We start from the raw sequence: 21549 nt of genomic DNA, 5'->3' as shown, positions 1-21549 counted from the left end.
GCTTGTTTTAACAATGCCCCGCAACACGGCCCCAATCATCACGCAGCCGGACCTCGACATGTACCTGGCGCGCGTCAATGGCCACCTGCTGACACTTATGGGCGGCGGTCTTGTGGAGAAGAAGGAAAAGGAGCTGTTGTCCGCGAAGCAGGTAGGCGTGGAATACCATTCCCGCTATGTAGGTTACCTAACACACCATCCCAGCGCGAGAAGTTTGAAAAGCTCATTGTAAGTCGCTTGCTCCCAATGTCGCGGGCGCCGTTAACATCGCATCACAGGACCCCGCTGTCTACCAAGTCTTCGGCGCGTGGTCTCAGGACATGAGCCCAGAGGCACGCCCGAAGGCACCCAGGCTCCTGCTCTCCGCCATGCTCGAGCTAAGCTACTCGACGAAGGAGGCTCCCGTGCTCTTTTCCAACATCCGGCCCGACGACCCCCGAGTAGCAAAGTGCCGTTGGCTCAATCCGCTCGCTCCCAGCGGTCTGCCGCCGCCCGTCCCCACGAAAGCCCCGGAGCCCGGCCCATCTCGAGAGCCGCAGACTGTTCGTTTCCAGCACCTGGCGGCCGACGAGGAGGACGATGAGGGAATGGATGGAGTGGTAGATAGTGGGCAGATGGATGTTGGAGAAGACGGTGAGGAGGAGATGCCGGTCGAGGAGGACATGGAAGAGGTGGTCGTGGACAAGAAAGGGAAAGGCAAGGCCGTTCCGGCCGCGTCGGTAAGTAAACGGAAGGTGTCAGCCGGCCAAAAGCGCAAGCGAGCGGCCACCCCCCTCCGCCTACGAAAGAAAAGCGGCGATTGGGCTCGAAGGCTGCCGTGGTTGACGAGGAAGTGGACGAAGAGGACGCCGAACAGAGCGAGCTGGAGGATGAGGAGGTTGGGCAGCAGGAAGCCCGCCGCCCGGCGAAGAAAGGTGAGCATTAGCGCGACAGAATGTTGACTTCGCCCTGAGCTAACATTCACTCCCCGGTTTAGCAAAGCCATCCAAAGGCATTTTGAAGGCGACGGCCGAGGAGATGAACGAAGAGCGTGCCAAGTTCAAAATCGACTACAGCAAAGAGAAGACGCGAAGGCTCGAGTACGTGCGGCCCATGGTAAGTGAACCGACACGTTCTGCAAAGTTCCATGTTAACAGGATATTTCCTACAGCCGTACACATGCATCTGGTGCAGGGGCTTCCCTTGCCAGATCTCGGCACCCAGGGGATCCGAATTCAAAGTCGACGGCACTCTCCGAAAGTTGCCCCCCGCCTGCGACTTCTGCCACGTCAAGAAGATAAAGTGTGAGCCCATCGACACCGACGGCACGTTCCAGCCAGCGCGTGGGCCCCGACGGCGGTCTTCATCACGGGCCAGCAGCGTGGCCAGCGACGCGGAAGTAAGCGATGCCGAGGCCCCTCCAACGACGGCCGACGGGTCCGACGACGACAGCGACGCCGGCTCGGTCGCGACAACGGCCAGCCGCAGGACTACGCGCAGAAGCGCTACGCCTTCCCGCCTTCCCACCACCGTGACTGCAAAGCCACCCAGCAAGGTCAGTACGGGTCCCAAGGCCGCCCCGGCGCGAAAGGCCCTGGCGAAGAAGGCTCCGGCGAAGAAGGCCCAGGCGGAGGAGGTCCAGGCGGAGAAAGCACCGGCGAAGGAGGTCCCGGTAAAGAAGGCCCCGGCGAAGACCGCCCCGGCGAAGACGGCCCCAGCGAAGGCGGCCCCAGCGAAGACGGCCCCGTCAAAGACGGCCCCATCAAAGACGGCCCCGTCAAAGACGGCCCCGGCAGAGACGGCCCCGGCAGAGACGGCCCCGGCAGAGACGGCCCCACAGAACGCAGAGGCTGGCCCGAGCACTGTCGCTGCGCCGAAGCGCAGAAGGGCGAACAAAGCTCAGGGGCCCGAGCTCGACCCCGCTGATATAAGTAGGTTTTCGGTCGCTGTCCTGTCGGTCACTGATGTAAACTACGCAGAACGCGTATACCCAGTGATGCCAAACAGCAAGGTCCGCCCGGCGCTTGGCCTACCAATCTCGGTCGTCCATGCAGAAGACATGCGGCCCGATATCATGGCCCTCCGAATCCAGGAGCTGCAAGACCAGGTCGGGAGTATGAGCGAGCGCATCGTGGCGCTTGAGGTTGCCAACAGGGCATTGCGGGAGGACCAACGCCTTATCAGTAAGCATTAAATTCAGCCTGTCGTTGTCCACTTCACGGCTCATCAGTCGCAAGGTCGCGCGTGGCTCGCCGGTGACGGAAATCCAACCTACGTCACCGTCATCCGGGAGATGGTCAACAGGATGCAGATGAACATGGGGTGGGAGGATACGGGTTCTTACAGTGAAGGGGGATCGCCCCCCGTTCGATGGAGTCCCTTGGCCGACGAGGAGGGCGTCGAGGAGGAGATGATGGACCGCATGTCCGTCACGCCCAGCCCCGATCGTCCCTGGCCACGCCGCAGCCCCTCCCCGAGGCCTCAACCGGAGAAGTCCCGGCCCCTTGAAGACGACGCGTCACAACCTGCGCCCAACGTCGAGCGTCCGTCTGAAGTGACGACGAGGGTCTCTCCGCCGAGTACGTCAGTGGATCATCCGCCGCCCGTGCCACAGCCAACTGGATTGCCGCCGTCTGCAATCACCACAGCAAGCGCACGCCCGGCCAATCTCACCCCGATTGGCCGGACGATAAGTCAGGTTCCCGTTCCAACGTCGTCCACACTCAGAACGCGTGGACGTACGCCGCCGGCTGAGGCCTCCATGTCCGACCTGCGACTGGCCTTTCAGAGGGCTTGGATTCCGCCCGACCTGTTCAAGAATCTTCCTCTCCGTCAAGCACAGTCATCAAGCACTCTGCCAATTGCCGCCGTCAATCCCGGGGCATCTTCGACAGCTGCCCAACTCGAGCAAGCCAAGGCCGTGGAGGGTGGTGCACTAACCGACGCCGAACCCACCGTGAAGGCCGCCGGCACCGTACACGGTGAAGAGACGGTACGGGCAGCAGCACCGGAGGGCAGTGGTACCGCCGTCAGTGCCGTGTCGGACACCGGTCCCGAGGCTAAGCTCGGGGTGGACGCCAGCACGGAACATGCGAGCGCCGTCGTCTGTCCACCCGCCACTCAGGCAACGTTCACCGCCGAGCCTGAAGCCACTGCCGAGCCTTCTCCAACCACCACCGCTGCGCTGACCGGCGAGGTTCCCACCACCACCGCTGCGCTGACCGGCGAGGTTCCCACCACCACCGCTGCGCTGACCGGCGGGGTTCCCACCACCACCGCTGCGCTGACCGCGGCCCCCCCCCCCCCCCCCCCCCCCCCCCCCCCCCCCCCCCCCCCCCCACCGCTGCGCTGACCGGCGGGTTCCCACCACCACCGCTGCGCTGACCGGCGGGGTTCCCACCACCACCGCTGCGCTGACCGCCGAGGGTGCGTTGACCACCGCTGCGCTGACCGCCGAGGTTGCGTTGACCACCGCCGTGCCTGCTTCAGCCCCAGGGGACGCCCCGATTACCGAGGCGCACTCCACCACCTCCGAAGGTGTGTCTTCAGTCGGGGCGGCACCTAGGTCAGAAGCGGTGCCCACTGCCAACGGACCGCCGATGCCAGCACCGGCGGGCAATGCTCCGCAGATGGATGGGGAACAGATAGGAGGCACTGCAGATGACGAAGAACGACCGGAGACAGGTGAGCCCACCACTGCTGCAATGGACACCACGGAATGAAGGGAGAAATGTATGTCTCATTCAAATGTACAATGTAATAATACCTCGCAACTTGGAGCTGTCGTAATGAATGTGTGACTCGCTCGGCTTGATCAAAGTGTCAGTGGGCTGAAGCGGCGCGCGTATACCGTGATTGCCAATTGCAGGTCCCATATATAAGCATTTCCGCCGAGCCAAAGACATTCGCCGAAGGCTCACTGTCACTCGCCGGCCGCTTACTGTGTGGTCGCGGGCCGAAGCCAATGGTGCATCACCCGGCCGGCGAATGTATCCTCAGGCGGCCGCCGTGATTCCAAATGGCTATGGTCAGCCCAGGTATATTGCTTTCAGAGTGAGATAAGCAACACTTCATGGTGTTTGGGTTGTTGCTTTTGTTTCCCGACAGAGGTTTCTCGGTCGACGGGTGATGGCTATATGAGTGCCGGCCAATACAAAGGATACATCAGCCGGCCGGCCCCAGCGAGCAAATTCTCGGCCGGTAGACCTGTGCAATCCGCCGGCCGTGACATCAAGTCAAACCCCCTCGGGAATCTGCGACATTGTCTCTACCATTGACGTACACGTACGCAGTGCATACAAATGACAGAACGGCGCATCGTGCGAGAACATGTGGAACGCAGGCTACTTACGTCGGGCCTTGGCTGGTGGTTTTGATGGACCGGCCTTGCTACTGCCCTTGGCTGGCGGTTTGGATGGACCGGCCTTGCTACTCGCCGTAGCCTTTGCAGGCTTTGTAGGCTTCGCCGGCGAGGCTGAGTCGTCTCCGCGATGACGCTTGACGCGCGCTCCAATCGCGGAGATGTCGTCTGGGCCGGCTTTTCTCTTCCTCTGTGCGTACGCCGCAATATTGACAAAGAGCTGAGCGAGGGCTTCGCAATGCTTCACGAGCTCCGCGACAACTTTCTCGCCCATCTGGGATTCAAGGACGTATTGCGGTATCTCGTCTTCGCTTCGGTGATCAACCTTGGTCTCGATGTCACGGATAACCGACAGGATCGCGAGGGCGACGAGCAAGGCATCGTCCTGCCCGATGGTATTCTCGGCCAAGGAACCTTCCATCAGCGTTAGCCACCGGCGGAATTGCGAGAGAACGTTCGGCTTGGTATGAATGACGTGGGAGCACGTCTCCCGGGGATAGTCCCATCGTGCCCATTCCCACCGAGTGCTCGAGCTCCATCCACCCTTCTCCGGCTGGCGAGGGCTTGTCAGCTCAACGCCAAACTCTGCATGATCTGATCTTACCAGATGTTCGGTTGCCTCAACCATCCCCCTTGTGCCATCCTCTGATGTCATAGACAGCAGGTATGTTCGACGGGCCAGCCGGGTGTTCTCGACGGTCACCGGGCTGTCGTAGTCGGGGTCTGACGGCGACCGGACGGGTACCACCTTCTTTGTGTGGCCCACGATCTGCACTTCGTCGTCGTCGGCGTCGGACTCAGCTGGTACCAACGCACGGCGACTGCTGCCCGCCTGTTTGGATGACGCGGCCGCTGGCTTGGCGCTTTTCGGCGCAGTCTCCTTCGTCGCCGGTTGCTTCGGCTTGCCCTTGGGTGGGACGGCCTTCGATTCATTCGCCGGCGCACTGTCAGCTCCATCTGCGTCGGCCGAGGGTTCAGCAACCTTCAGTCGGGGAACTGTACTTATGGTGAGTGGATTGTCTAGTCCGCCGAGGACACTTTCCGCTTACCTGGCTTGGGCCTTGCAGGCTTCCCCCCACGTGCCGGAGCGGCCTTCGATTCATTTACCGGCGCCCCTTCTGCTCCATCTGCGTCGGCCGCGGGCTTAGGGACCTTGTGTCGGGGAACTGTGCTTATGGTAAGTGTATTGTCCGGTACGCTGAGGACATTGTCCGCTCACCAGGCTTGGGCTTTGCTGGCCTTGCTCCAGCGGTTTGATCCTCGTCGCTTCGCCGTGCCTTCCGCCGTTCATCTGGAGGCGCCTCTGCAGCATCCTCCGTGGGATCGGGCTCGGCGGCCGGCTGCCGTCGCGGACCTGTGTTCAATGTGAGCACGTCAATGGGTCGAAGACCGATGAATATCGCACGTGGTTTGGGCCTAGCAGTCGCCTTCTGCACGGCGGCGGGCTCAGCACTCGGACCCGTGGTGTTGGGATTGCTGGCCGATCTGTCCTTCGTGCCCTTGTTCTCCCCTTTCGTCTTTGAGCCGCGGCCGGGACCAGTGCCCGGGGGAAACGCCGGCCTGAACGTCGTCTTCTTAGCGGTAGCAGATGTCGGCTTCTGGCTGACATCTTTGGCAGGCTTCGCCGGACGGTCCGCTTGGTTGGTGGTGGCGTTGGACGGACCGCGCAGAAAAGATGCCGGGCGAGATGGGCTCGCCGCATTGGCCCGGGCCTTGCCCTTGTCCGCTTTCGTGAGCCGCGGCGGAGACGGTTCTTGGTCATCATCATCGCTGCCGGCGGGGTCTTCAAACAACGAGTTGTAGCTCTTGTCGATGTCCCCGCCCTGGAAAAACTCTGCCTCAGCGTCGCTACTGTCTGGCGTTGGCGATCGCTTTTGTCGCCGGGCCGGGGCAGGCGGCCGGCCGGCCGGCGCCCGTTTTGGCGGAGGCTCTTCGTCGCTCGACGAGCTCTCGTCGTCTGAGTAGCGCTCCTCGTTGCTCTCGTCGATCACCACCACCTCGCGATTCGAGTTCCTCCAGGCCTTGAATCTGAAGACCAGCAGATTACCTTGGTCATCCTGCCGCTCGCGCCAATGCTTCAGGATGGCATCCAGGTCACCAACCCGCATCTTGTTTGGATCACTGAGAACATGCCCGGCGGGAAGAAAGGCCTCGTCAATGAACGTGTCCGACTCCTCCGACAAGGATTGCCAGGGTACCTTGGCCTTTGGCCGGCCGGTGTACCGTCCTGGCCGGCGGGTCGTAAGCACGTAGTAATGCTGTAGGAGGTGGCACGCACTGTATGTCATACGAACGAACGTTCCGAGGACGGCTCGCTTCGTGTCAGTCTTGGCAAAACACTCGTGATCGGCGTCAGGTAGCAGAGGATACCTGTCTTCGTCGAGCTCCCAGTCGAGATTCGCGATGAGCTGCGCCGCGCCGAGTTGCCCGTCGGCGGGAAAGCCATCGCCATCTTGTACCATTGGTATTAGTGCCTTTCCCATGACGCTGCATCCCGGCCACTCACCCATCACGTCTTCCGCATACTTCTTCCACATCTCGTACGTATGGCCCCGCTTGAAGTCCGGGTAGGCGTCGACGAACTTCGGCGGTTCCCTGCCTTCTTCTCCGTTGATGGGTAATTGATCATTGAAGTCGAATCTGGGGTGCCGTTAGTTTGGGGAGTTAATAGGCACACCGAGGCACATACGTACTGCACAATTCCCGGCCGGCCATTGTCAGCCTTCACGAAGCCCAGGATGAACGTCCTCAGCCCGGTCTTCCTGTACATAATCCTCTGGAAGTCCAGGACCATGTCGGTCCCGTGTCTCAGGAGCGTCTTTTGCTGCAGGTCGGGCGGCCACTCTGTCCGGTTCCATAGGTCCGCCGTGGCACGGTAGTCCTCCTCTTCCTTCTTTGAGATGCCCTTGCACAGCTTGGAGCGGGCAGTCTGGTAAAGGGATAAGTATACTTTTGGATCCTTCTCCCTGCCCTGACCCAGATCAGCGATGATATCCGCAAGGTCGCCCTCCCTCTCCCTCGCTGCGACCGTCTGCCAGCTGACATCCTTCCCTAGCTTGAACATCTCCTTCCTCAGCTTCTCGCGTTCCTCCCTTTGGTCCGTATACCACTTTGCCACGAGCTGTGAACAGTGAGCAAGGTGTGTCTCGTGTCATGTCCCCCTGCGTACCTCTCGAGTCTCTCTGTCGAACTGATAATCTCGGAGATCCTGGAGCCTTTCTATGGTATTTTTGACCAGCTCCTCCTGACGTTCATCATCTCCCTCAGCATCCTTCCAGTCCTGAAGGTTGTCGGCGAGGATTACGATGTCGCGTTTTTGCCAGAAGCTGGTCGGGGCCATCACGGATGTGGAGTGGGCTGCACGAAGCGATTGAATGCAGTAAAGGTTGAGGACTTGCGTGCTGGGTTGCTCAGGAAGCCTCGGCGTCTATTAAAGTCTGGGAGATACGCGCAGGGTGATTGAGCCAGTAATGGTCAACAGGCCTTCATCCCGTCTTGCCCAGGATTTCAGTACGACGCAGCGCACGTAGAGCTTTCAAATGATACCCATAGCTCGTATAATTTGTCAGTATCCTCGTCTACAGTGAACATGGTTCTCGCAGGTCACTCCCCGGCCGGCTCGTTGCAAACATGGCCGGCCGCCACGTCGGCCGATTAAGACGGGTGCGTGGACTTGAGAATCACATCGCTGTGACTCCCCCAATATTTTCATCTGATTGGTGCCCCGAGAATTGGCACTCTACTTGCCCCGGTCAACCGTGCCCAACATAATGGCCGGTCCGGCCCGGTCGCCAACGAGCGGCCGGGGGGGCGGGTGTCAGATTGTCTTACCGCGCTAACTTGCGCTTCTCGACTGCACTGATCGAGGCCGAGGAGCTACTCATGCAAATCGCTTTGCAGATCTGCCTTAGTCCGAGGCATCCGGCGACAGCGTCGGTTGGGCCGGACACGTGACCTGGCTGAATGGTCGGGCCGACACTAAAGCCGGCCGCATGACTGTATACGCCCGGAACTGAGCTGCGGCCGGTAGGATATGATCTCCGATAGTCGCTAGAGTCTGATTGCGATCCCAATCTCAGGCCCAAGATCCACGGGGATACTGTGGATCGCTGTTCAGATCGTCCCCCAGATATGATTGTCGATACCCGGTCCCGTTGAACTCGGGAAGTGACCGGCCGCACCATTGCGTGACCTGCTGCATTTCGTTGAGTGTCGTGACAGGGAAAAATATCGGACTCTGTGAGCATTTGTTGACTGTTGCCCCTCATTTGTCTGCTGCCGCCCCGCGACTCAGAGTCCTCCGGCCGGACCGTGAATCACATTGCCTCAGCTCAGTGACCTTCCTGACATATTCTCTCTATGGTGAGGCTCAAGCCCAGAGCGAGCTCACCTAGCGTGGTAGAGCTTGCATTTAGTAGGACCCGTACCACTCGAGGTGTGAAAACGCGGCTGGTGCAAGTGCGGAATGAAGGTTTGCAAACCCCTCCGCCAACGCCGCATCGGAGCACTCGAACATCAACCCAAGACACAAGCTCTCTTCGTCATGATAGCCCACCCGTTGGACACAACATATTCGATTTTTTGGACGTTCGAAAGGCAGCCCCACAGGTACTTGATGTCATATTTGGGGGGCAGCGCGGACTCTGATTCAATTCGCCAGACCCAACCCGACATGCTCCGGGAGTGGATTCCCCTCCAACACGACTATTTGAAAGCCGTCTATGCCCAGTGCGAACACCCAACCACTGGTGCTGACGGGGGCTTCATCTGCTCTGGTTGTAACACCGGCGGAGGAGTCTGGAAGTGCCTATCTTGTATCGGATGGCCCATCTACTGCGCGTCTTGCTGCTTGGCCTCACATCGCCGGACACCTTTTCATCGTGTCGAGCGGTGGAAACTGGATGGGTACTGGGCCCCGGCATGGCTGCGCGACGTCGGCGTAGTCATCAATCTAGGCCATCGGGGTGGCGAGTGCCCCCTCGCCCAGGAGGCCGTGGGCCAGCAGGATGGGGGTGGAACAGATGCTGAGGATGAGACGGAGGAAGATGAGGAGAACCTAGAAGACACCGAGGACGACCCGCTTCGCGATGCCGATCCACCTCCTCGTCCCCCGGCCGCCATGATGACGATCGTTGACACCTCCGGGGTCCACTATTTACCTGTGCGATGGTGCGGCTGTCTGGGCGCGAAGAGTCATACGTTACAGATGCTCGATTGTGGCCTCTATCCCGCCAGTCAGCGTGAGGCGAGGACCTGCTTCACGTTCCAGGTATTGGATGACTTCCTGCTGGATAATCTGGAGTGTAAAACCACCGCCATGAATTATTATCGCCGAATACGCCGGCTGACAGACCCACTATTCCCGCATGAGGTCCCTGTGAGCCTATTACAATAGAAAACACGCGATGATGCTAAATTAAACACTAGGATCGCTACCGAGAGCTTGCGAGGGTCAGCCGGCAGTGGACACTGCTGCAGGCGAAGAAGGAGTTTGGATATGGCCCGGCCTGGCGTGGACCGCCGGGCGACGGGGACTTGGCGCATTTCTGTGCGGCCTGTCCGCAGCCTGGTATTAACATACCTGATGACTGGCAGGTCGACGACAGAGAGTAGGTGGCTTGCAACCACCGGCCGGCGAACGCTAACTCAATGTCAAGGTACTTGTACGCGCGTGGATATGCGATGGACGGCAATTTCCACGCTGAGCAAATGAAGATGCGTGTGCCGGGGAATGATGTGCCACTCATGCCAGGCAAGATGTTCATGGTCAATCCTACCCCGTACGCCGAGCATCTCAAAGTGGCCAAAGAGGTCGTCGTGGTGAGTAAAGGTCAATATGGCGGAGGAAATACGCTAAGTGCGCGTGTCATAGAAATCTACATGTAACGATCATAAGGCTGTATCCCAAGCCAATGCCGACAGGCACAAGCTCGCCGTGACGGGGATAGGTGCGACGGCCTGTTCCAGGCATGGGTGCTTTGTACCACATTCAGTGGTGAACTTCCAGAAGGGAGAGCGCCAGATGAACATGGACTATTCTCTGTCAAACGCGCTGAAATACCGATCGCGAGGGTGTACCCGGGTCATCGTACTTTACGACATCATGTGTCAGTGGGGTGTGCACATGAACGCCCGATTTGAGCACAGCCCGTACCTTTCAATACCACCCCGTCTTGTCCTCTACAAGTGTATAGGCCTCTTTCATGTCCACGGCCACAAACCAGAGTGCGAGTATCGCTTCTCGCCGACGTACATGATCGGGGCCGGCGAGGTTGATGGCGAGATCGTTGAGACGCAGTGGTCATGCATGAATCGCATATCAGGTAGTACAAGAACCATGTCCACTTCTCACAGGCAAGAAACACTCGATCGGCACATGAACGACTGGAACTGGAAGAAGATGATCACGATGGGTTCGTCTCTGTCCCATTCACCGGCCGGCGCATGCTAACATCCGGGGCAGTTACATCCCTTCGCCGGAAAATCAAAGCTAATCGGCCGGTGCTTGCCGACATGAAGCGCGACCTCTCGGCGAAGGAAGCAGGTGTCAGCCCACTGCGGCTGCAGGCTTGGAAGGCAGAGCTTGATACGGCGCAGAGGCAACGCCTCCGAAACGTAAAGGTTATGGACCGATACCAACCTCCAAAACAGATCGGTGAGTAGTGTATGAACAGCCGGCCGACGGCCTTCTCATGTGGACCATAGCCCCATCCCAGGCTGCACTTCAACTGGAATTGACAGAGCAGGAAGGCGATGACGATGCCACGATTGGCACTGCGGCCTGGATTGCAGAAGGCCTAAAGCTGGAGGAAATACAGTTGCGTGTGTCCTCCTCATAAATGACGATTTAAATCTCAACTCCAGGCAGGATTAAAGTGAAGAAACACGCAAATCAAATTGGGGACAAGGCCACCGGGGCGCAGCTCCTAAAGCTGGGGAAGGAGAGGAAGAACCTGGAGACTAGAATTCGCCGCTTCCACAGTCGAGCGCATGAAATTGCCCGGCGCAACCACTTCGTAGTAGGAGAGGGCTCGGATAACGAGGATGATGAAGATAACGAGTGGGAGGATGAAGGCCCTGTTGTTCCTCGACAGCCAAACAGCCCGTGGGCAGTGTTCAGCAGCCGGCCACCCCCTCCTTACAGCCGGGCTATATCTGAAGAGACGGCCCTCGGCCTACCATCCAACCTCCCAATGGACGTGCGCGAGGAGCATGGCATCGCGCTTCTTGCCAGTCGGGAAATCGTGCTTCGGCGGGGCCAGGCTAATGATTCCCTTCAACAACTGCGGGTGCTACTTGGGCAGAAGTCCTTCCAGTTTCGTACCAGTGTCCGCCATGGCAAAGGGAACACCAAGCGTACCCGAGCATGGACTTCAATGACAAAGCTCGATCGTGCTGTCCAGATCCAGGCCGCAGTGTATCGTAGGGCTCGGGCGGCCATGCTGGTTCTGGGCATGACCGAGGCCGATCGCCGAAAATATCAGCCACTACAGCCGGATGACCTAAAGGTAAGTACCGCCATAGCAGAGCCCAATAAACGCGGCCAGCGTCATAAATCACCGTCTTGGGTCTGGAACGTTGATGTCGAAGGCGACATCATAGGAGATAATGGCCTAGCAGTCAGTCAGTACTCCGACCTTCTCCGGCCCGCAGCCCCACTGACCAATTGGGCAGTCCATCGCGTACATTGGTTTCAGGCACGCTCAAAGGTGGACCGGCTGCAAGAGGAAGCAGGTCTCCTCAAACGTGAACTGGATTCGGTCCGACGATACTTCACTCATGAAAGTAAGAGATGGCGGGACATGGCCGGCGTGGAGGATAACGAGACCTATCCCGGGTTCCGACCCTACTGCCGAAGGCGAGCTGCAATGTTTGAACGCCTGCACAGGGATGCACAGCAGACGTTTATGGATATGTACATAGATTCCAATGCTGCGGTGTGAATAAGGAGCATTCGGCCGGCCGAACGCGGCGCTATACCCGCATGCGCCGGCCGGCCGGTACATGTGATCCATCGGCCAGCTGTTTGTAGGGGCCGAAGATACCACTATATAAACGGCAGACCAAAAGTCCACTTATCATAACTTCTACCAGCATTCCACGCCGGGAGTTGCTGCGGTCCCTTGGCAGACTGATGTAGACTGTGCATCCGCCGGCCGAGACTTTGTGCAACACGCCCGGCCGGCTGTGATCAGTTTCCAGACCAGCATGAGGATGATCGGCGGACCACAGATATATAGCATTAGTAGGCCAACAAGTTTTAGCACGGAATTGGTTTGTGGTGGGAAGTGGGACACCTGTAAACAGGGCATCTGCAGGCCGGGCGTTTCGGAGGAACACTCGGCCGGCAATGCGGTGCGTGCGAGGAAGCAAGGGTTTGGTCTACAAGTAAGAGGCTAACTCATGCAAATAGATCTTCGAAGGAGGAAGCCATTATGGGCACTTACTCACAGCATGAGCACTTACCCATAACGTGAGGTGGGCCCGGCCTATGTACACATGGCATTGAGAACACCGGCCGAGTCTGCACGCCCACCGACTGTGATCACACGTTCTTCGCCTGTTTCCTAGCTACCGGTACCGTCCCCGCGGGGGATTCTCAGCTCTGGTCGCCATTCCATGCCGCTGTACCAACCAATGATACATTTCAGAGTGGCTCGGCGGTCAAAGACTGCCCAGTGTCTCATGCATCCATGCAATGTCACCGGCCGTCACAGGAGGATGCACACAGCTTCTCCATATGCCCATAAACCATTAATGTAAAAGCAGGGCAGCATTTGACAGGTGGCTGGCGTAAACGATTCAGTTACAGAGCCTCGATGATGCCGTCCCGCCTCTCAACCCAGTCGAATAGCAGCATGATGCCGGCCAGCCGGCTATCCGGCTGGTAAATTACATCGCTGGTCCACCTTTCCTCGTATGTAACAGACAACACGATCCGCCCTGCGATGTGCCTGATTACGACATATCTATTTGGCCGGGACGTCACAACCGCCACATGTCTGCCCCGGGAAGATCAGTTGAAAGTTGAACATCATATCGTGGGAAACACTCACGCCACCGAATTGGCGTAAATCTGCAAAGTCTCCGGGAGCGGAGGGGCTACACGGGATGCGTTGATCTGCGATTAGATCGTCGTCAGGTGAAAGTCAATGGGTCCCCGTAGCAAATCGTACCACGGCCATTGACCAGGCCCACGCTATGTGACGTGGAGGGATAGAAACGATGGGGGCTTGTGTGGGCATTGTGCGGAATGTTGGCTGTCTCGGCAATCTATTCCACGTGTCTCGGTAAGTGCTTCTGACACCAGGCCCATGGAGCAATGACGGCATCATCATGTGACGTCCGTGAGATTGTGGCAGGATCACGATTCGATCAGTTGGCAGCCACATCTCCAACATACTTCCGGCCACTACAGTCACCAACCCGTTCGCCATTCATAATGGAAGCTGCTATCACCGAACTCCTCGACACCGCGCAGAGGTACATCTTTGCGCCAAAGGCCGGCGAAGCTATGCATGGTCTCGCGCGGGACGCAAACTCCGCCGAAGATCTGACAAAGCTGGTACACGCAATTGTACGTTCTCATTGCAAGTATATCACGATTCCAAGCCCATGATTCCCCGCACAGTCTCTCACTGCCTTGATGGCCGGCCTGAAGGAGCTCGCGAGGCCTGCAGTGGCTTCGGAGTACGGTGTTGCGCATGCCTTAACTAAATACTGGGAGGTCATGGCGCCCCCCGGCCGGGAGCATGAGGAGGTCTTGGTGGCAGTGGTTGCGGGTGCTGAAATGCAACCGCCGATCCCTGCAGCCACCAGGCCGGCGAATGAACCACCGATCCCTGCAGCCACCAGGCCGGCGAATGAACCACCGGCGGTCGCACAAAACCATCTCAGTTCCCAAGACGCTCTCAGCCCGGAAACCGTCCTTGACGGAATCTACACACGCCAGATAGAGATGGGTCCGATCATCGCTGACCAGATGAGGGTGTCGGCTCAGCAACTACGGCAAGTGGAAGAGAGGCTGCAAGTGGCAACACTGCGGGTGAGTTCGGCTACATCATGACACACTCGCCTGTCCTAAGAGAGTCAATAGGACAAGGCGACTTACCATGCTCAGCAAATCAATCTTGCTGTCTTACCGGAGCTCCTCGAACCGGGCCTTCTTGGTAGGAAGCACATGCCGAACGACATGATGGCGGAGGGGCTCGCGTGGCTTGAGCGGCTTAGCGACTGCATGTACACGATGAACACGTACATCATGGCGGAGATAGAGTTCTGGAATGCAGCCTTAGATGCAAACGAGGCCGAGTTGTCTCTATGCCGCCGCGCTCTCGCCACCCAGCAACCCGCCGCGGTCGGCACATAGCTGAAGGAATTCGGTGGCTCGCCGGTGGATTGCACATCCACCAATCATTGATACACGAGCAGACAGGGGACGAGGCAATTTATAATATGTTGTATGCAATGTAGATTTATGGTGTACACACTGGCGTGCAAATGAAAAGGCAGTTCACTGGCCCTCTCCCCCGCCTGAGGCCAGGGCAACTATGGAAAGTGCGGATTCACAGTGCGGATACACGAAGTTTGCCGGCCGGCGGAGCTTTCTGACCGGCCGGCGAATTAAGTGGCCGGCATATACGGTTGTCTCGCCGGCAAGACTCCTAGCATCAGAATCACAGATGAATGTGATGTGGTCATAGAAAGCCACCGTTCATTGATGCAGCTGAACGCGCTCAAGAGTGGCACCATCATCTACACTAATCCCATAGATAACGCCAACCAGCCATGGCCACACGTGCCCATGCGTGAATATTCGGCCGCATGTAGTATGCTACACAGACCCGCTCGGCCTGCGACTCCGGGACCTCATGAGGAAGGCGTGCCCCCGAGAACGTCGCAATTGTACCGCTTTTGTATGGTAGTACAAGGGGAATTGTGGGAAATCGAATAACCAGGTGGGGATCCCCGCCAACGGAGAGCAACATGTCGTACCACTCTTTTGACGACATCTGGTCCTGATGTAAGCGGCTGCGCCGGTTCAGCATGATCGACAAGGCATTGAACGGATTGCTCCAAATGTCAAGCACAACCCTTCGGGATGGGTCGCCTCGCAATGCCTGCAGGGATGCAATGCCGCAGGAATACAGCTGTGGATGCATGACGTGGAGCATGCCGGAGATAATGATGTGCGGCTCGACCATTGCCTCAAGCCACTCACGGCCGACGGAGTCAGCCTTCCGGAGAAGCACAGACACTGCGGGCCGCGAATTACTCTCCTGAGAGTCATAAGTTATGAGCGGATACGGTTTTATTAAAGACATACATTATGAGCTTGGGGGAACCACCCGGGGGAGAATGCCACAGAGCCCGGTGTGAACTCATCGCCGGGCCGTGGTGTTCTAAAATATTGGGCTTGCTGCCGCCACGAGCCATCGTCGGTCGGGGGATTGGCTTCTACCATTGGGCTTAGGATCGCTGCGGCTTGCAATATGACCGTCTGTGGGATTGTCAGCTGAAGGCATCGCAGAGGCCGATCACCTCAACGTACCCGGTAGTGCTCGGTCAAAACGCCGGGCAAATACCATAGAAGTATTCGGTTCTCGGGGTCGATCACCGTGGCGGGTTCATTGGGATGAGTGAAAATGAGGTCTGGCTGCAGGGGAGGGGTGGCCACTGATGCATCCCATTTTACTGCAACTGAATGAAGAGGTTGGTCGCTGCCGAGAGGTTTCTGTGTAGACTGAATTAAGTACTCACTGCGGTTACAGTAGGCCTTAGCAAGCTGCTCTCCCGCACACCTGGCCTGGCGCACAAGTGCAACATCCAAGAGTAGTCCAGGAAGGGGACAAGCGAGAGAGCTCGCAAGGGAATTGCCCGCTGGATTCCCAGCCAGATGGTGCTCGTACATAGCAGTGAGAAAGGTACAATACTCCTGCGTGATTTCCGCCGTGGTCATGGCACACCGCAGTTTCGGGAGACTTGTGGAGGGTTGACATTATGAGCGAGTTTATCATCCGGTTGAAGTTACCACCTCATGGTCTCCTCACCGCATACACGTGTTAGCCTCATGTGTACAGCGCTATCCGTGAGGCAGACCGCCCTATTAGATAAAGCCATCAATGCTATGACTACACATGTTTCCATTGAACAACGTGGCACAGCGAGATTTGCCATGCCGTGGGCCCGAAGTTACTGTTGGGGACACACATGGCGAGGCTACAAACGTGTTTTGCCAGCGCCTGGATGTGGCTCAGTGGTCGGCGGACGTGGCTCAGAGCCCGACGCATGTCGTTCACCGGCCAGGATACATCGTTCACCGGCCGGCACATGTCGCTCACCTCCCGGCGCATGTCTCTGACTGGCAGGCGCACGCTTTTCACCGTCCGGCCTGAGTCACTGCGCGGCCGACACATGACATTTACGGGCCGGCTGTGTCGCCCAACGGCCGGTGCATGTCGCCCACCGGCCGGTGCACGTCGCCCACCGGCCGGTGCATGTCGCCCACCGGCCGGCGCATGTCGCCCACCGGCCGGCGCACCTTGTAACCCGGGCGTCGAAGTTGAAAGGCTAGCATAAAACATAGAACCAATGGTAGTGATCGCCGGCGTGAGGTACCCACATACTTATAGAACAGACAGTTCTCACAGGTACCCTAGCTGACGAATTGCACACCGCGGAACTCATGCATTTGGAGTGTCAAACACTGCATGAGCAATGTAGTCTGGTATGGTGTTCGCCTAATGACGTAGATAATTGGATTAGCACTTCAAGTAGGCGATCAGGAGTGACCAAACATTACTGAACTAGCCGAGCTCTGGCCCGTTCGTGGGCAACGAGTGGCAACCTGCGGTCATGCCGTGCCATTGTTGGTTCGTTGACTCCGGCCGCACTGTGTGTGGCAGGAGTGTGTTCCGGCCGGCACGTCCAATGTTATGAGACACAGCTCCGGCCGCACCGTCAACTGATGAAAATCATGACCTCCGGCCGGGCCGAAAATAACGTCTCGAGTGCGGCCTATGCGTTGCTTATCCTGGATACAGCAGCCGGCCGCAACGCTTAAAAGGTAGCGTGCAGGGGCCGGCCGGACCGTTACAAGCAAGTGACGCTCGGCCGGAGAGCTGGCTGATAACAGGTGACATGCGGCCGCATCGTTCGTGGCAATAGGCATGTCACTCCGGCCGGAACGCTGAGAACATAGGGACCCCGGCCGACCGGTGGGCATAATATGCTGGATGTTTGCGGCCGCTGTGTTGGGAGCGTGAGGGGGAGGCGCTCTCCCGAGCCGATGCAACCGGGTGCCGGGGGGCCGCGCCGCTACCCACGGCAAATAATTATAACCGCCCGCCCCGATGAAAACATGCTGAGTGGATGGCCGGCCGCCATGCTAGGCTCGGGTGGGCACCAACCGCCCCGTTAGGCTAGCGTCGACGAGATTTCCAGCAGCCCCCCCCCAATTCCGACACCCGGGCCGTTACAAGCAGACTCATGCCGCACTAACCGCTCCGTTTGCTTGCGAGGCGGATAATGTGCGGCCGCCCCGTTGTCGACGTATCGGCCCCGGCCCACCAGTTTCAATGATGATTTTCCGTCGTCCGGCCGCTCCGTTGCAACTGCGAGGTTTCTGACACCGGCCGCCGTGTCGACAACTGGAGGTCGTCCGGCCGCCAGGCTTGCAGCGTTGTACATAAGGACCGGCCGTAATGCTTCCAGCAAGGCGCAAGGTGGGCGGCCCTTTGGTTTGTGTCCTCCGACGCGTCACCACACTCCGGCCGCCCCGCTACTGACGGAGGGACAGGGTGTGCTGTCTGGCCGGCCCGTCCGTTGGCCCCGGCAGTGGTTGCGAACGGTAAAGCCGGAGGGCTCCGGCCGGAGGCGGGTCTACCGTTGGCAACGGCCGGAATGCACTCCGGCTGTACCGTTAACAGCGAGTTTTTCCACTGAATGGCTCTTCGGCTACAATCAACGGCAAGCACGCGAAGTCCGGCACAAGCTTCTTACTGGAGATGCAGGAAACCAACGCGCTCATCGGTGGGATTCTCAACATCATGCACAACGACCAGTGTATGCGCGGTCTCAGACTCAAACGTGCGCTGTCCAGAAAGGCCCATCTCACCGACTCCTTGCGCCTCTGGCCCTCCCCCTTCACGGGAGTCACAATCATCAATAACCGACAGAGTCCTTGCCACAGGGACCCTGGCTCTGCCTATTCGGTATTGGACATAATCGCGACAGTGGGCGACTTTACGGGAGGATGCATTCAAATACCTGACCTGAAGTTGGAGCTGGAGCAGCGACCTGGCACGGTCGTTAGCATTCTAGGCCACGTCTTGGAGCATCAGACGGCGCAATGGGATGGAGATCGTGTGTCGTACATATGGTTCACACATGATAAGGTCGCGAAGTCGGTTAGTCAGCCGCATCCCCAGTGGTGCTATTTCAAACATTACAGATCTCACCTCCACCTTGGGCACACTGTTCCGTTCGAGTAACTCCGTCTACCAGGCTGTACAATGTATCCCAGTTCAACTCGCAGTAACTATGTTCATGAGACGTCTACGTATCCCCGAGTTCGGTCAACGCGGTGAACGCGGTTCTGGCCCTATTGGCTAAGCCAGACCACACTGCCTCTTGTTTTCTCGCATAGCACTGGGCTCCAAAGCTGCTCCCTGACCTTAGGGACCATTCGTCCGCCTTGAACTCGAACGATCGAATGGTCTGCTTCATCTCCTCCACAACGAGCGTTAATTGCTCCCGCCAGCGGTCATGTCTGGCCTTCGCACGCAACCAGTTCACGCGGTGTACTATCTCTTGTCAGAACGCAGATCAATGAGGGGTGCAGGGACTCACTCTCTTTTAGCCACTCTGAGTTTGCTAAATCACCGCTCACATCGACTTGCCAGATCCAGGAAAGCTGTTTATTCCTTGTGTTTCGCTCTTCGTTATCCATCAGATGTGTCACGGCCTTCAGGTCCTCCTGCTCTAGAGGGCGGTAACGTCGGATTAATGGGGGAACCGTGAGGACAAATTTAGCAAATTCCGCCTCGAGCTTGTCCATCGCGTTCAATGGGAGGATGGAACTGCTTGGTACATTCGCTCCAGCCCGACCCCCGACCTTCGCTGCCGTCTTGGCTGCCGTCTTGGCTGCCACCTTGACCGCCTTGGCTGCCGCCTTGTCCGTCTTAGCCTGAGCCATCTTCCTCTGGTGAAAATGACGGTACTTCAGTCGTTGCGAGGCGGCTTCGCTAGGGGTGAGCAGCAGCCGCTCGATTGCCAGTCGTGCTTGAGTGTAAATCCTAGCCTGCTCCGCGATCGACTTTTCCAAGGTGTGCACCTCGTTCCACACTCGCTTGGACAGACGGACTCCCTTCGCCTGGCGCAGCTTGGACTGAAGCGTCACCGACTTCATCCCAACTGACATTCGCAGCCTATGTAGCGCGTCGTTCGCCTGTCCTTCTCTCAAGCGAAGCTCCTCGCCCAAAAGGTCCGCTTTGCCCAAGCGGGTAACCTTCGCCAGCCCAAGAACTGAGGGCAATTGAAGGGTCACTGCCTCGGGCATTGTCTCGTCTTCCGGCTCCTCGTCTACGTCAAAGGTAGCCTCCGTCACATCCTGGTCCTCGACGGGATCAGGCCAATCCTCCCCAGTGTAGGTTGGCGGTAAGTCCTCCTCACTGTCTTCATCGTCGCTGGAGTCATCATCCTCGCTGCCATCCCCCAGAAATGTTGCCGCTTTGTTCTCAAAGCGGGAAATGGCATGCTGCAATCGATTTCGTTTTCCCGCAAGCTGGAGTTGATCCTTCACCAACCCATGCGTGTCAGCGCGCCTTGCCAACGCAGACACCTGGAGCCTATACTTTACGAGTCAGCGCCCAATGTTCGAGTGGATTTGCTGGATACGCACTGTTGCTCCTGTATGTATATACCATCTGCTAGCCAAGACGCGAGTCCCAGATGCCCCCGACGGTGCCCGCTTTCTTGCTCCAACATCAGCTGCATCTCTCGCTTTCCAGGAGCTTTCCAAACATGTGAGAAATGCGCGCGGCAGCCCCAGATGACGCTTGCCTTTCTGTTCTGAGACTTCATAGGGAGCCATGACGGTGACGTCAAGACGCCGCCCTGCCATCGCCGCCCGTTCAATATTCTTCCACACTGCTAGATCTTCCGCTTTGCTGCTTGATTCGATGTCGTCCAGAAACTCACGAGTAGACAAGTTGCTCGTCCGTGCTTGCTCATACCTTCGGCAGAGCATCTTCACTACGACACGGAAATATGAGACTGCGATCGTCATGAAACTTTGCAAAGGTCTCACCCATACCAGTCGTCTTGCGCCAATTGGAGTCGTTCATATGGTCGTCAATGACTTCCTTCCTGTGGGACGTGGACCATCAGGAAAAAGTGAGCTGTCTTGTACGACTTGAAAAGCCAGAGAAGTGATTCAAGGCAGAAAGACAAGTGACTTTCTTACTGTTCTATTTTAAGAGAGCCAAGTAATAGCCGCTACTTCATTGTCTTGGTACAAGAACTTCAGTTTAGTCTTGATGACTATGCACTGTCGCTTGGCAAGTGCTCGCAAGAAATACTTATCAACAGCTTATGTGCTCATTTACAAGGGTTCCAGTCAGCTTCCTGTTTTGACAGCACACCCATTACAATCACCAGCAGGGCATTGAATATATTTCTCGACGCATTTGTGATACATGTACAGACCGATTCATGGAAGCTACTACAAGTACAATTGACGATAGGATTGTGAGCGACCAACTCAGGCTTAACCTACAGTTGCAACACATGCGATGTCGCAACGCGAGAGAATCTCCCAAGGTAGGGATATTGAGTTGAAGACCATGGTATAGTATTGGACCTACAAAAAATAGTTCAGAAACGGACCTCCATGACTGAGTGATTATTCAAAAAATAGCTCACCCTTGGAAGACTCTGTCAAACCGCGGAGGCGTTCAGTCGGTGGCCGGTGCACCGTCGTCCTGCGCTTTGGACTGGTCTTCTGCATGCAATACACCAGTCGGTCATGAGTGAGAGCCATTGAGTGACGTGCTTACCGGCACTGTTTACGCGCTCCTCTCTGTCACCAATGTCCTGACCCAGCTCGTCGATCTCAGACGGTTGCTCGCGGGATTCAGAGTCGCCGCCCTCGTCTGCAAGACTATTAGGACCTCATTGCTCCCAGAATGACTCCAGCCTTACCTGGTGGA

At 57.7% G+C, this 21549-nt stretch overlaps 6 protein-coding genes across 6 annotated transcripts; 3 read left to right on the top strand and 3 right to left on the bottom strand.

The window, feature by feature from the left end:
• Positions 1–13: 13 nt before the first annotated feature.
• B0H18DRAFT_1124437 (uncharacterized protein) lies at positions 14–3701 on the top strand (the record flags this gene model as incomplete). Its single annotated transcript, XM_048034850.1, has 9 exons — positions 14–151; positions 205–228; positions 279–719; positions 794–914; positions 977–1095; positions 1151–1910; positions 1959–2162; positions 2217–3241; positions 3405–3701. The coding sequence occupies 9 exons, from the start codon at positions 14–16 to the stop codon at positions 3699–3701; spliced, it is 3129 nt and encodes a 1042-aa protein (XP_047887548.1).
• A 621-nt stretch (positions 3702–4322) lies between these two features.
• B0H18DRAFT_1124436 (uncharacterized protein) lies at positions 4323–7679 on the bottom strand (the record flags this gene model as incomplete). Its single annotated transcript, XM_048034849.1, has 9 exons — positions 4323–4892; positions 4944–5335; positions 5389–5505; positions 5559–5693; positions 5745–6566; positions 6618–6791; positions 6846–6979; positions 7033–7460; positions 7509–7679. 9 exons carry the CDS (start codon positions 7677–7679, stop codon positions 4323–4325), a joined length of 2943 nt encoding a protein of 980 aa, XP_047887547.1.
• A 1275-nt stretch (positions 7680–8954) lies between these two features.
• Positions 8955–12282, top strand: B0H18DRAFT_885167 (uncharacterized protein; the record flags this gene model as incomplete). The annotated part of the gene is made up of 8 exons (XM_048041060.1): positions 8955–9716; positions 9767–9948; positions 9997–10159; positions 10212–10752; positions 10803–10994; positions 11045–11156; positions 11208–11962; positions 12014–12282. 8 exons carry the CDS (start codon positions 8955–8957, stop codon positions 12280–12282), a joined length of 2976 nt encoding a protein of 991 aa, XP_047887546.1.
• A 1499-nt stretch (positions 12283–13781) lies between these two features.
• B0H18DRAFT_1124433 (uncharacterized protein) lies at positions 13782–14708 on the top strand (the record flags this gene model as incomplete). The annotated part of the gene is made up of 3 exons (XM_048034848.1): positions 13782–13916; positions 13971–14384; positions 14436–14708. The coding sequence occupies 3 exons, from the start codon at positions 13782–13784 to the stop codon at positions 14706–14708; spliced, it is 822 nt and encodes a 273-aa protein (XP_047887545.1).
• A 409-nt stretch (positions 14709–15117) lies between these two features.
• On the bottom strand, positions 15118–15965 carry B0H18DRAFT_864660 (uncharacterized protein; the record flags this gene model as incomplete). The annotated part of the gene is made up of 3 exons (XM_048039751.1): positions 15118–15618; positions 15666–15839; positions 15891–15965. Coding segments are annotated over 3 exons (750 nt in total), but the record flags the coding sequence as incomplete, so codon positions are not given.
• A 2960-nt stretch (positions 15966–18925) lies between these two features.
• Positions 18926–19337, bottom strand: B0H18DRAFT_857147 (uncharacterized protein; the record flags this gene model as incomplete). Its single annotated transcript, XM_048039665.1, has 2 exons — positions 18926–19143; positions 19190–19337. Coding segments are annotated over 2 exons (366 nt in total), but the record flags the coding sequence as incomplete, so codon positions are not given.
• Between the last annotated feature and the right edge of the window lie 2212 nt (positions 19338–21549).

Source organism: Fomitopsis serialis (assembly GCF_022376445.1).
Source record: "Fomitopsis serialis strain Sig1Antser10 chromosome Unknown B0H18scaffold_123, whole genome shotgun sequence".
NCBI classification, from domain to species: domain Eukaryota; kingdom Fungi; phylum Basidiomycota; class Agaricomycetes; order Polyporales; family Fomitopsidaceae; genus Fomitopsis; species Fomitopsis serialis.
The sequence above is the reverse complement of the archived record's forward strand: the minus strand, read 5'-3'. Positions and strand labels throughout refer to the sequence as shown.